Consider the following 13860-nt stretch of genomic DNA (forward strand, 5'->3'; position numbering starts at 1 on the left):
GTATATGTGCATACATATATGTTTATGTCTCCTTGTAAATAAATAGTTAGTAAAAATATTTAAAAAAAAAAAACAGAAAATGTGGATGGATTCCTGGAAACCGTTTTTAGAAGAGAAACTCAAAGTCATGAAGGTGACAAATTCTCCTCCATGTCAAATGTGAGCCATCTGGAGGCTTTTTCACTATAACCGGTGTTATGAGGCGGAATCAGCCCAGTCTCAGTGTTCCCGATGATGTGGTTGTGCATAACCACGGGGAAGATAATCCCCAAGGGAAACGGTGACATAGAGCAGAGACCTAAATACGCCTCCGGGCAAGTGCTGGGAGCTGCGGGTATGCTTGTGGCTGCTTTGCAAGTGACGCGCATGGATGTCGCCTGGGACCCGCATGGGGACCGACCGGCGCATTTTGTGCCCAGCGCTTGTTGGACGTTTTAGGTGTTTGGCTGCTTTCATGATTAGACGCGAGGAGAGGAAGCTGGGAGAAGGATAGCGATTCAGCCAGGGACTCTCCACGGTGATCCCGAGCGCAGCACGCCCAGGTCCGCTGTGTGCTGTTCTGTCAAATGGAAGGAGAATGTGGGGCCTCCGCGTGCTTGGTGCCAGGGGAGAGCTTCTCAGCCTGCGGGTGGCCTGGCCCAGAGGGTCCTTGCTATGAAGTGCTGATGGCAGGGGCGGTGGAGGCTTGTAGGCTTTCCAGCTGACATGTGGAATGATAGTTTCCTTATTGAGATTTCCATTTCGTTTTTGTCATCCTTGTGTGAAGTTACCATCTCCGTTCTGTGGAACATTTGGAGAAAACTGAGGTCTAAAGGTCAGAAACCCTGACCAAGGTCAGGCTTTGAACTTTAGCCCGTAAACCTTATGACTGGGACCAAATGAAGTGGGGTTCAAATCAACAGTGTGATTTCATGAGGTTAGAAATTGGGGGTGTTGGGCTGTAGAGATGGCTTAGCAGTTAAGGTGCTTGCTTGTGAAACCTACGGACCCAGGTTCGATTCCCCAGAACCCATGTAAGCCAGATGCATCTGGAAGTCATTTGTAGTAGCTAGAGGTTCTGGAATGCCCATTTTCCCTTTCTTTCAAATAAATAAAAAATATTTTTAAAAGTTGGTGGTATTCAGGGGTTATGACAGAAGCAGGAAACACATTGAGGCAGAGGGAAATTATGGCAGGGAATTAGTAAACGGGCTAAGAAGTCCAAGGGGTAAGAGCAAACTTCGAGGCATGTGATGGTCTAGAAGGGGGCAGGGTACTGGTCCTGTGGGGGTTTGAAAGAGGTGAGAAGGAAGCGTGTGCCGGAGAGGGAGGGGGGAGAGGAGAAAGGGGCTGACAAGGGCTTTAACGGCTGCTCTAGCCACAGACCGACTGCGAGAGAAAAATGGTTCTATTCATTTGCCTTTTCCTTCCATATATCTCGCCAGCAGCATTCATCAATATCTGTCATTTCCCAGGGGGCTTAGACATGCCGAGCAATTCATCCTACTGAATTATATTTCAATACACGGATGGAGGGAGGCCAGATTGCAGACGTCAACTCTGACCCCTGCCCAGCATCTCTTAGACGCCGTCAAGATGCCTATGCCACCCCCGGCCCCTCCGTGCCCTCATTCAGAGAGTTATTCTAGGCAACTCTGCTTGCTGCCAGAGTCTTTCCACCATGCCCTCACAGAGAAGGCTCTATTTAACATTGCTTTAAAAATCAATTTTCAGTTGTCGCATAGACCTTTGGTCTATACAGTTAGAATTTAGGGTCAAATTATTATGTAGTTTTTAAGTAAGCATTTTGAATCCAGACGAGGAGCATGTGAGGAGAAATTGCTTGATGGTTTAGGTTCAACAGGAAGTTGTCAGCAGGGCTGGATGTCATCCCAGAGCTGAGGTTGGCTGACCGTATCTGCCTATCTCCATACACTGGGAATACAAGCGTATGCCACTATGCCCGGTATTTAAAGGAAACAAAACAAAATACGTGATGGACTTGTACTAGAGAAACATTACTGCATATCAAGCTTTGTTCCACGTTGTCTGGTATGATCCTAGTATCTGCTCTTACTACCACTGGGTGGCGAGGTAATCTTGGTGGATGAGAAGTATTGTTTGTGGAAGTAAAGGGAAGGGACTAAGGAGGTATTTCATTTGATAAGATGCTTGCCTCTTAAGCTTAAAGACCTGAGTTTAGATTCCCAGCATCCATATTGTTTTATTTATTTTTTTAAATTATTTATTTATTTGAGAGCGACAGACACAGAGAGAAAGACAGATAGAGGGAGAGAGAGAGAATGGGCACGCCAGGGCTTCCAGCCTCTGCAAACGAACTCCAGACACGTGCGCCCCCTTGTGCATCTGGCTAACGTGGGACCTGGGGAACCGAGCCTCGAACCGGGGCTCTTTAGGCTTCACAGGCAAGCGCTTAACCTCTAAGCCATCTCTCCAACCCTGTTTAATTTTTATATATTTACTTGAGAGAGGTAGAGAGGGAGACAGAGGCAGCCCCTGCAAGCAAACTCCACACATATGTGCCACTTTGTGCGTCTGGCTTACGTGGGTCCTGGGGAGTTAAACCTGGGTCGTTTGGCTTTCCAGGCAAGCGTTTTGATCACTAAGCCATCTCTTCAGCCCATCATGTGTTTTGTCTTTTTTTCCTTTAAATACTGGGCATAGTGGCATACGCTTGTATTCCCAGTGTATGGGAGATGGAGATAGGCAGATCCCTGGGGCCCAGTGCCTAGCTGGTCTAGCCTAATCAGTGAGTTCTCACCACTGAGAGACCCTGAGTCTGGATGTCCTGTGGCTTCCACATGTGTATTCAGGCAAGCAAGAGTACACACACAAACACACACACACACACACACACACACACGCAAGATAACATGTGATAAGAAAGCAAAAGGAAGAGGAAACATATTTCTTTATAAGTAGGGCTTTGAATAGTTTCCATTCGAAAATATATTATGTTGGTATTTTTAATTTATTTTTTTAAAGATCTATTCTTATTTATTTATTTGAGACAAAGAGAGAATGGGTGCACCAGGGCCTCTGGCCACTGCAAGCGAACTCCAGACTCATGTACCACCATGTGCATCTGGCTTATGTGGGACCTGGAGAATCAAAGTTGGGTCTTGAGGCTGCCCGGGCATGCGTCTTAACCACTAAGGCATCTCTCCAGCCCGGTGTTGGTATTTTTGCCCCGTTACCATCTTGTATGAAAAACAGGCTGGAACATAGCTTCAGCGATTCCTCAAAATACCTGTCAAAATCTAGTCTGTCTAGGTATATGCAATTACGATTTTTTTAAAAATGTATTTATTTGCAAGTAGAGAAGAAGAAGAGAGAGAGGGAGTGAGGGAGAGAGAGAACATGTGTGTGAGAGAGTGAGAATATGGGCATGCCAGGGTCTTTGGCCACTGCAAGTGAACTCCAACTGCGTGAGCTGCTTTGTGCATCCAGCTTAGAATGGGTACTGGGAAACCGAATCTGGGATGGCAGGCTTTCCAAGCAAGTACCTTTACTGCTGAGCCATCTCACCAGGCCTGATACGTGAAAACACTAGCTTGTAAAGAAATTCCTCACTCTGATGCCTGCCCCCTTTGCTGTTAACTTTCTGTCATGGCGATCCTCTGACCTTGCCACCAGCTAGTGATGTGTCCTTGCTATCCTGTGGTAAATACAGTCGATGTTCATAAGAGTCGAGCAAGCGGGTTGGAGAGATGGCTCTGAGGTTAAGATGCTAGCCCACAGAGCCTAAAAACCTGACTTTGATTTGCCACTAAGGCAGGTGCACAAAGTGGTGCATGCCTCTGGAGTCTGTTGCAGCAGCTGGAGGCCCTGGCACACCCATATTCTTTCTCTTGTCTATCTGTTTTTGCTTGTAACTCAATACAAATACTTATAAAAAAGATTCTAGTGGGCTGGAGAGATGGCTTAGCAGTTAAGTGCTTGCTTGTGAAGCCTAAGGACCCCAGTTTGAGGCTCGATTCCCCATGACCCACGTTAGCCAGATGCACAAGGGGGCGCATGTATCTGGAGTTCATTTGCAGTGGCTGAAGGCCTTGGTGCATCCATTCTCTCTCTCTCTCTCTCTCTTTATCTGCCTCTTTCTTTGTCCCTCTCAAATAAATAAATAAATAAATAAATAAATAAATAAATAAATAAATAAATAAATAAATAAAAATGAACAAAAACAAAACCCTTTTTTAAAGATTCTAGAAAGTGGACACTGGGTGGGTTTGGGTCTTCTAGACAAGTAAGTTGTGAATTCGATGGAGACCTTCACACCCTGATGGTCGCATCCTCATGAACACCAGCTTCCTTGGACCCGCATGCTCTTAATTCAGCATTGATTTTCTTTGTCACCTGGAGATCACTGGCAATGCTTAGTGATTTCTTCAAGGACTCAGGGTCAAGGATGTGTGAGTAAACTTTGGGCACTTTTTTGTTTTTTAAGGCTAGGAAAGCTGCTCATTGTAAGAGTCCAGGAATTTCAGCACTCTGACCAGAGGCCTGCTGGTTTTTCAAATATTTATGCCATTACGAATGATGTCACGATGTTGGAGGTGCTGTGTGGGCACAGCCGTTTTTGTGCAAGGAGGGGGGACAAGGAATTGGAAGGAAGGCGGTCACCCACTGTGAGAGGGAAGATGAAGGGAACCGTGGTCCCCACGCTGGAGCAGCATCACAGATGAATACAGGGAGGCTGTAATTGCCTTGGAGACAAGAGTCATGGTGACAAGGGAGCCAGTGTTTAGGGGCGAGCCATCGGGCGTGGAAGCGGCGTGTCCCACGGGGAAGGCAGGCACTGGAGGGTGGCAGCTGCTGACTCATGCATTCTGCCCAGGAGTAGCCAGTGACTGATGGTCCTCTTGACACTTTGTTCATTGCTGAAGTTCAGCAGTGTTCCTAAAAATTATTAAATGCCCCCACATATAAGGTGCTTGAAAGTTTTACGCTATTATGTATTATTTTTTTCTCTTATTTTAAATTTATTGATATTTTTAAACAAAAAGGTTGCACATACAGATTCCCTCTCCCAGTTCTTCTGAGGGTCTTCTTTGGTGGGCTTGTGGGTGTTCTTTGTGGGAGCCAAGAGACCTGTCAGTCCATCTTGGCAGGGAGGGGAGAAGCATGGCAGCCCAGGCTAGTCCAACCCACCCCGAGGCTCTTACGGTCTTCCCGCCTCCTCTCCCACAATGCCCCCGAGCCTTTGTGGGCAAGACAGAGATCTGAGTTAGTGCCGCTTTCTCTGTGGGCGTGGGATCTGTTTTCAGGAGGTTTGGCTGGCCGCAGCGTCTGTCACCATGTCCCTGGCACTGGCTTTCAGGCTCGCCGTGAGAGCCGCCACGTTGCTGTCTCCACCTCCACTGTAAGGACCTGCATTCGGAGGTGTCAAAGTCGATGGACCTGGCTACTTCCTCTGACAACAAGAGCGGCGTTTTCATTTTTGCCCCTGCAGGATGCACATTGTAGCGCGTTGACTGCGTTCACGCCACTAGGCTGCCAAGGCTGCGATCCATAGTGAAAATGACTTTATCATCCCACATCGAGACGATCCTCATTGAACAAGGCTCCCTTCGCCATGCTTCGGGTCCAGTGGCTGCTGTTATAATAGCACAATGCCAGGTTACTTCATGGAAAGGGAATCATATATCTGTCCTTGTGTGAGTCACTAATTTGCATGATATCTTGGCAGTCTGTGTTGTGAAAGGCAGTAGATTTCCATTTCTTTCCAGGCTAAATAATATTCTATTATATATATAAGCTGTACTCTGGTTATTCATTCATCTATCAGCGGGCCTTGGGATTGTTTTCACGTTGAGGCCGTCGTGAAGAGTGTTGTTTTGAAGATGGGTTTGCAAGTCTCTGAAGCCCAGAGTTCACTTCCTCTGTATATAGTCCCCCAAAATAACATGAAGCAAGGGACATTCTGGCAGGCAATTTTGAGGTTAAATGGTGGGAATCTCCTTCGTTCCTGTGTACTGGTAAGTGTGAATTCTTTGAGACGCTACTGTGAGAACTTCCGTAGATGCTGTGGCAATCAGCAAGCCACTAGCTAAAACATGTCACCATCTATGACCTGTAAACGTATACACGGAGACTATTGCCTGTCCTAGCAGGACATGAGGCTCAGTTTGCCTGTGCCTGCCAGTGAATTGCCAGCTTTGTGTGCTCACGTGTTCAAGGTCTCTGTATACTTCTGCACTGGTACCTGATGGACACCTTGGAGAGGCGATCAGACTTTGTTAAGTTCTCGTGTGTGAGCATTTAAAAAATATTTTATTTTTACTTATTTATTTGGCAGAGAAAGTGGGGAGGAAAGGGGGGAGAGAGAGAGAGAGAGAATGGGCACGTCAGGGCCTCCAGCCACTGCAGACGAACTCCAGACGCATGTGCCACCTTGTGCATCTGGCTAACGTGGCTCCTGGGGAATCAAAACTGGGTCCTTTGGCTTTGCAGGCAAGCACCTTAACCGCTAAGCCATCCCCCCAGCCCTAACAGCCTTTTTTGTTGTTGTCGTATGTATTCTTTTTTTTTTTTTTTTACGGGGGGCAAGAGTTTCTTCCAGGCTTCTCGGGGAGTCTGGCTCTCTTTACCACGCATCCGTATCACAGAGACGACAATAGGTGCAGACAGACCCTGAACACCCAGGACTGCAGTTGAGCCCAGCGTCAGCCCCAGTGAAACGCTTTCTCCGCATGTCTCTGCCTTTCAAACGTTCTTCCGGGTGGGGTCCAAGTTAGAAACCTAACCATGCAGGGGACGTGGCATTCGAAGCTACCGCCATCTGCCCCTCGCGCCATGGGCCCCTGACCAGTTCTCAGTGCAAATCGCACTCACTCCAAATTCAAAAGTTCCTATGGTATTTGCCAAATCTTGAAGCGGCGTTTCTTTCAAACACAGTTGTCTGGTCTTATTTTTCCTTTGATGCCCTGTTTGTGTTCCAAAGGAAATAACCCTGAATGTTAAGACTGTGGACTGATGACTCAATCTGTGGTACCCTTCAGGTGATGTGGGACTTCTTTGTCTTTTTAAATTTTTATTTTTTGAGGGAGTGGAAAGGAGAGAGAATGCGGACGAGGGAGATAGAGAGAAAGAATGGGCCCACCAGGGCCTTCCAGCTGCTGTGAACACACCCTGGACGCACGTGGCCCCTGGTGGACGTGGTAGCATTGCATGATTGCGTCACTGTTACATCTGCCTATACCTGGGCTCTGGAGGATTTGAACCTGACTTCTTCGGCCTCACAGGCCAGTGCCTTAACTTCTAAGCCTTCTCTCCAGCCCATGTGTTGCAAATCTGGTCACGTACCATGACTCCCCGATGATAAAGTAGATCTCCAGATCTATAAATTCTTTATATGGCCATTCTGCTGAAATAGTTGCTGACTCGGTGTCTTCCTGTTTCTGAGGGCTGGTTCGGCCTTTGGGGTGGCTTGAAAGCCTATGCTTCTCGGATTTGGGAATTCAGGACCGAAACAAAGGCAAACACCTTCCAAGAAGAGTCGATAGGCAGCTTAGTTAGAATCCAGACCTGTTCTGTCTCTAGGCTCAGTCATTTGTTCACGTTCGTAGATGACCAGCAGACTGCCCATTCCCACACTGTTCGGTCAGCCTCACTGTGGCCAACAGAGCCATGTGGCATCAGCCTCCTCAGAAGTGCAAGAAACCTGTTCGCGCCATGCTTGACACCCGACGGGCCTGTCACCGGGCAGGTCAGCTGACGCCAGCTCTCAACGGTGCCTCCGCTTAGCGTTTCCAAACGTCCGCGTCGGTAGAATATTTAGGAACTGCTTAAATGAGCATGGCGGGGTTTTTAGAACGATGTTTCCGAAGAGCTCAGAGGTCGAAGAGCACAGAGTTCCGGTGGTGACAAGAAGCTCAGTGTGCTGTGAACACAGGGCACTCACGTGGCTCGGCAAACGCACCTCTCGCACAACCGATTAGAAATGGTGTTACCCATTAACTCCCGCCCCGTGCAGCTGAACAATGCTGTTGACAGATGCTAATTTTCTTATATCGTAGGCAGCAAATGATGCATGGATGTAACAGCGACGCTTTTCAGAGGCTCTTGGTAGTCATCAAAAAGTGAATTGATATAAAGTTTGATGGGATCGCTACCAACTGTGGCCCTGTGGTAGTGTATTCTAATGACTGCCTTAAACCCATCTGTTATCCTCTTTTCCCCATTAACACTAATGGGAGTCTAGGCAGGAAAAAAAATGTCCCCTGTGTTGTGTTAGCTCACTCTCCATTTGTAACAGCCATATGACTCCTTAGGACAAGACCTGTGTGGGAATAATGCTCCATCATAGGGTTATGACCATCCCCTTGTGTGTGTGCGCGCCCGTCTTCCGTTATTTTCCCCAGGAGCTTGACAGTTTTTTTTTTTTTTTTTCTTGCTTACTTTAGAATGTGTGTTGAGTTCGTTATTTTTTTAAGCCTGTTTGATTGTTTAATTTGGTAATAGATCATCTGTTTTATATCCTGTAGCAGCTTTCTTACGTTGCTTTACAAATGGGGATGTACTCACGCTTGCAGGAGGTCATGCCATAAGTCACAGAATCACTTTTGGTGTTTGTAAGTGGAGATTGTGTGTGTGTGTGTACGCGCAGGTGTGCCCGGGGACCAGAAGCTGGTGGTGAATTGCTCCCTCCATTGCAGTACACTCTGTTTCTTGGGACAGAGTTTCTCTGGACCTAAAACTCACTGGTTTGGCCATTCAAATTGGCCAGTGAGGGGCTGGAGAGATGGCTTAGCGGTTAAGCGCTTGCCTGTGAAGCCTAAGGACCCCGGTTTGAGGCTCGGCTCCCCAGGTCCCACGTTAGCCAGATGCACAAGGGGGCGCATGTGTCTGGAGTTCGTTTGCAGAGGCTGGAAGCCCTGGCGCGCCCATTCTCTCTCTCTTCCTCTATCTGTCTTTCTCTCTGTGTCTGTCACTCTCAAATAAATAAATTTAAAAAATTAAAAAAATATATTAAAAAAAAATTGGCCAGTGAGTGCTGGGAATTCTCCTGTCTCCACTACCCCAGCACCAGGATCATAGGTTCTGCCATGCCCAAGTTTTATGTGGGTGCTGGGGATATAAACTCATGACCTAATGCTTAGGATCAAGCACTTGACTAATGGCCTTTACACCCACCAGGTTCGGAGAAGCTGTACCATAAATACACAGCTGAGGCCACTCAATAACTAGATGTTAGAGAAATGTTCGTCCCATTCTGAGCCTGTGGTTTGAATGATTCTGTTCCCATTTTTCCAGATGATTCTCCCCCCCTCACACACACATATACCCGTATAGAATCATCCTCTTCTAATTATTTTTAAAAATATTATTTATTTGACAGAGAAAGAGGGAGAATGGGCACGCCAGGGCCTCCAGCCTCTGCAAACAAACTCCAGACGCGTGCGCCCCCTTGTGTATCTGGCTAACGGGGGTCCTGGGGAATAGAACCTGGGTCCTTTGGCTTTGCAGGCAAATGCCTTAACCGCTAAACAGTCCTCCCCTTTTAACTTTTCAGTTGTGTTTTCACCTAAGCACTTGTGCTGAGTGCATTTCCCCGTGTTAGCATTGGTATTTCAGGGCCATGCGGTATTGCTGGCCGCCTTGCTTAGATGCGAACATTTATTTGGCTAGATACAGAGCCTGTCTGCTGTTGCAAGTGCAGAGGGCGGTGTTTGCCCCTCGGGGTGGTACCTGTCATGCGCAAGGGCCCGGGTGCATGTTTGCTGTTATGCTCAGCCTACACATAAAATTGCGGAGCATCATCCGTCCACTGGTATTCTTCCTGTTTTCACTGGATCAGGTATTTGTTATCGAAGCAGTAACGCAGACATCAACAAACCTGTTTCTTCACTTTGAGGATTTTAGGGACATGATCTAATATTTTTGTCTTCTAAATGACTAATTTGTAGATGGATTTAAGAATGTGTGTGTGTGTACACTAAACTATTTGGTCTTTTAAGTTTTAAAATAGCTTCTGTGGGTGTTTTATAACTATCCTTGGGATATTTTGTTTCTTTGTTTCCTCCATTCCTCCCTCCCTCCATTCCTCCTTTTCTTCCTTACAAAGCACCTGGCCAGAGTGGAAAAGCAGCCAGCAAGGCCCTCCTCCTGTTATATAATACATGTATGTTTTTTTTTGTTGTTGTTTGTTTGTTTTTTCAAGATAGGGTCTTCCTCTAGCCCAGGCTGACCTGTAATTCACTAGGTAGCCTCAGGGTGGCCTCAAAGTCATGGTGATCCTCCAACCTCTGCCTCCTGAGTGCTGGGATTAAAGGCGTGTGTCACCACGCCCAGCTTTTTCATATATGCATCTTGTACCCCCCCCAAAAAAAAAACCATCTCTCAAGCCCCCAGGTGATGTTTTTTTCTTTGTACATGTGGGCATTTTCTGCTTTTGAATGGAAAGAACATAAATCCAAGCCAAAAAGCCTCTCCTCACTTTCACCACTTAGTGTTATGTCTCTGCGTAGGTACCGTGCACTAAACACTGCACTCGAGTCTCCATAGCCAGGCCTCTCATGTCCACGGCTAGAGGTGGAAAGGCCAAGACCAAGAGAGGTCTTTAAACCACAGGGCAGAATTAAAAATAAAGGGGGAAGATGTAGGGTTTTTTTTTTTTTTTTTCCTATCTCCAGAGTCTGTACTTGTAGAGTTTAATAAGAAAGTGAAAGAAAAATGAGAAGTCATCTATTCCTCTAATTAAAATGTAAAATGCTGAAAATCCGTTGGTTAAATAAAACATGAACTCTCTGAACCTGGGCTCTGGGTGGGAGACACCGCCAGCCCTCCCCTTTGCCGATGTCGGTGGTCAGCACGTGTGGTGATGACGGTGAACTCCATAAAGGATGGGCAGTAAGTGTGAGCCAGTGGGTAGCAGGTGGTCCTTCTGATGCAGGGGCCACCAGACATGAATGCTGAGCTCTCTCCCACTTCTAAAGCGAATGAAGCCGGAGACCCCCACCCACATGGTCCTCAAGCCAGAATTCTCTCTTCTTCTTCTTCTTCTTGTCCATCTCCTGGCAAGGAAATCCTTGCCTCAGATAGCATCCGGTCACCACACTAATACCAGAGCAAGAAGATGAAAGTCAGGCAGTCTCTTTTTACTGAACTTTATTACCATGTTACTATCCATGCCCAAATTAACCTTACTGAAGTCAAAAAAATACCAAGGAAGTAGGGAGTGAATTAATTCGGCTGTTTGACTTTGAAATTATATATGTGTGTATATATGTGTATATATATATATATATATAAAGTGAGTTCAAGGTTGATAGAGATTGCACAGTGAACCTAGACTGACACTGACATTCTGATTTATGCTAATGGACGGCACTGTGTATGCGGGGGACATGGCTGGATGGGTACCTGCATTTCAGAGAAAGAGGAGGTAGCGAGAGACACCAGCCCCAGTTCACCTTGAGGGAACTTTGCCGTCTCTTTGTGTTGGCCATGCTTTCTACTTTGTAGCCCCTTCCAGTCTTTCCACATTTCGTTGTTTTCAGATAGTGGCTTTATAAATGCAGTGATCTGAGACGACTTGGCACACTTACTGCATATTCTAGTGGAATGGGCAGGTGTTCTGGCCTCCTCCTCCTCCTCCTTGAGGAAGCGTCACACCCTGCTGTGAAAGAGGTGTGCCTGGGTATCACTGAGGAGTCAGGGTCAGGAGATGATGGTGGTCTTCCCACTTCATTCAAACAGCTTCTGTCTGATTGTTAGCAGTCAGTGTAATTTCTGCATTGGGCAGTAAAAAATATATATCATATTTTATATATTTATATTTCATATAATAATGTAATATATATGTATATAATGTAATATATATATGTGTGTATGTATGTATATATGTATGTATGTATGTTTGTATGTGTGTATGTATGTCTAGAAAGAGACTTTCCAGCCAGGCATGGTGGCACATGCCTTTAATCCCAGTGCTCCGGAGGCAGAGCTAGGAGGATCACTGTGAGTTCGAGGCCACCCTGAGACTCCATAGTGAATTCCAGGTCAGCCTGAGCTACAGCGAGACCCTACCTTGAAACAAAACAAAAAACAAGAGAGACTTTCCACTTCCACAGCACCACGGGTTTGGCCTGTTAGACTGCCACTGACATGGTCTTCTCTTTATCCCAACAGGGCGCTACCTCCTTCCCAACCCGGTGGCCGCGCAGGCCTGGTCCACCTCCGCCGAGACGTCCAACCTCGTGCGCATGCGCAGCCAGGCGCTGGGCCAGTCGGCTCCGTCGCTCACGGCCAGCCTGGTGAGTGGCCACGGGCGAGGCCGGGCTGCTGCTGCCCGCCGCCGTGCCGGGGCGTATTCTGCGTGTGAGCTGTCCTGACTGTAGTGATCGTGGCTTCTAGAGTGCAGACTCCAACCTCCTTGCAAAGAAATAAAGGCGTTTCTAGGCTCTGAGAGCAAAATGGGGGGCTGGAGAGATGATGGATCAGCAGTTAAAGGCACTTGCTTGCAAAGCGGGTTGGCCTGGGTTGGATTCCCCAGTACGCACATAAAGCTAGATTCCCAAAGTGCGGCATGGGTCTGGAGTTTATTTGTAGGTCAGAAGGCACTAGCCCCCATTCTCCGTCTGTCTCTTCCTCCTCCTCTTCCTTCTCTCTCAAATCATAAATGATTTACACAAAACATTACTCAATTTCAAATTTAGGGCAAAAACTCTTCAGCTTTGAAAACAGCGAACAGCCATTGTCAAGCTTTATCAAAAACAGCCGGGCCAAGTCAGGAAAGAAGCCGTGGGAGGGTTTCCCCATCCCTTCCTGAGATCTCAGATGCCCCCTCTGCCAGCTGTATACAAAACCACACAGGGCTTGAGACCTTTGGGAGGGGGGAGAGTGGATGGAGGCGAAAGACAGAGGTGACTTTGGAGTCTCTATGCTCTTTAAATAAGCTCTTGTGCAAAGGCTGATGGATGAGCATCTGTGAGGGTAACCATGCTGCTTTGGGGTCTCCATACTCCCGGACAGGGACAAGGAGCGTCTCTGGACATGGTTACAGGGTCCTCATTCAGGATGGAATGGGACATCTCCGTACGGCTTCTCTGCGGTCCCCACACTGGCTAAGTCAGTCCTCATCTGAGGCTGGGTCGGGGGAGCTTATGAGGAGTAATGCAGACACCAGGAACCCCATCAAGGCATGTGCTTCGGGTGGTCCATGGTTCTGTAAATAACCCTTCTCCAGGCTCTGTAAGTAACCCCAATAAACACGCTGGTTCAACCCAACTGGCATTGGGGTCATCGAACTTTGCTGTGCCGTCTGAGCCTGATTTGGGTTTGAAGATGTGTTTGTGTCTTCCCAGGGGAAACTTTCCATGACAACGGTTAAAAGCAGGGCCACCGAGCACCCGTTTGTTTATTCCGTGTCTGGACTCAATTAAATAACGCGTGGCTCTGCTTCCTTTATGGTGCGTCCTGTGTGTAAATATGCTCGTGTGTGTGAAGTACATGCATACACATAGGTTTTTAGTTACTTGAGTGAGTCGCATGCACATCGTACCCCTGGGTTATGATAACTTGGGTGAACTTGAGTTGTCAACTTAAGTGACTTTGTAGCTAAACAGTCTTGTTTTCTGCTCTGCTCTTTTTTCAGTTTTATCAATTGTGGTGGTTTGAGCCAGGTGTCCCCCATAACATTGTGTGTTCTGAATGCTAAGTCCCCAGCTGGTGGCAGTTTGGGAATTGGAGCTTCCCGCAGGTGGTGTATTGCTGAAGGTGGGCTGATGGGTGTTACAGCCAGCTCCCCCTTGCCAGTGATTGGCACATTCCCCCCTGTTGCTATTGCCCACCTGATGTTGGTCAGGGGGTGATGTCCACCCTCTGCTCATTCTGTCATTTACCCTGCCATCATGGAGC

At 47.3% G+C, this 13860-nt stretch overlaps 1 protein-coding gene across 3 annotated transcripts in view; it reads left to right on the forward strand.

Moving 5' to 3' along the window:
- The window catches only part of Mast4 (microtubule associated serine/threonine kinase family member 4), a 656456-nt gene that overhangs the window by 198750 nt on the left and 443846 nt on the right, over positions 1-13860 (forward strand). For all 3 annotated transcript variants that reach the window (XM_045139067.1, XM_045139068.1, XM_045139069.1), the window contains exon 3: positions 12133-12257. In XM_045139067.1, the coding sequence (XP_044995002.1) occupies positions 12133-12257 (125 nt within the window). The remainder of the gene's footprint in view (positions 1-12132; positions 12258-13860) is intronic.

The sequence above is a fragment of the Jaculus jaculus genome, chromosome 20, assembly GCF_020740685.1.
Source record: "Jaculus jaculus isolate mJacJac1 chromosome 20, mJacJac1.mat.Y.cur, whole genome shotgun sequence".
Classification (NCBI taxonomy): Eukaryota; Metazoa; Chordata; class Mammalia; order Rodentia; family Dipodidae; genus Jaculus; species Jaculus jaculus.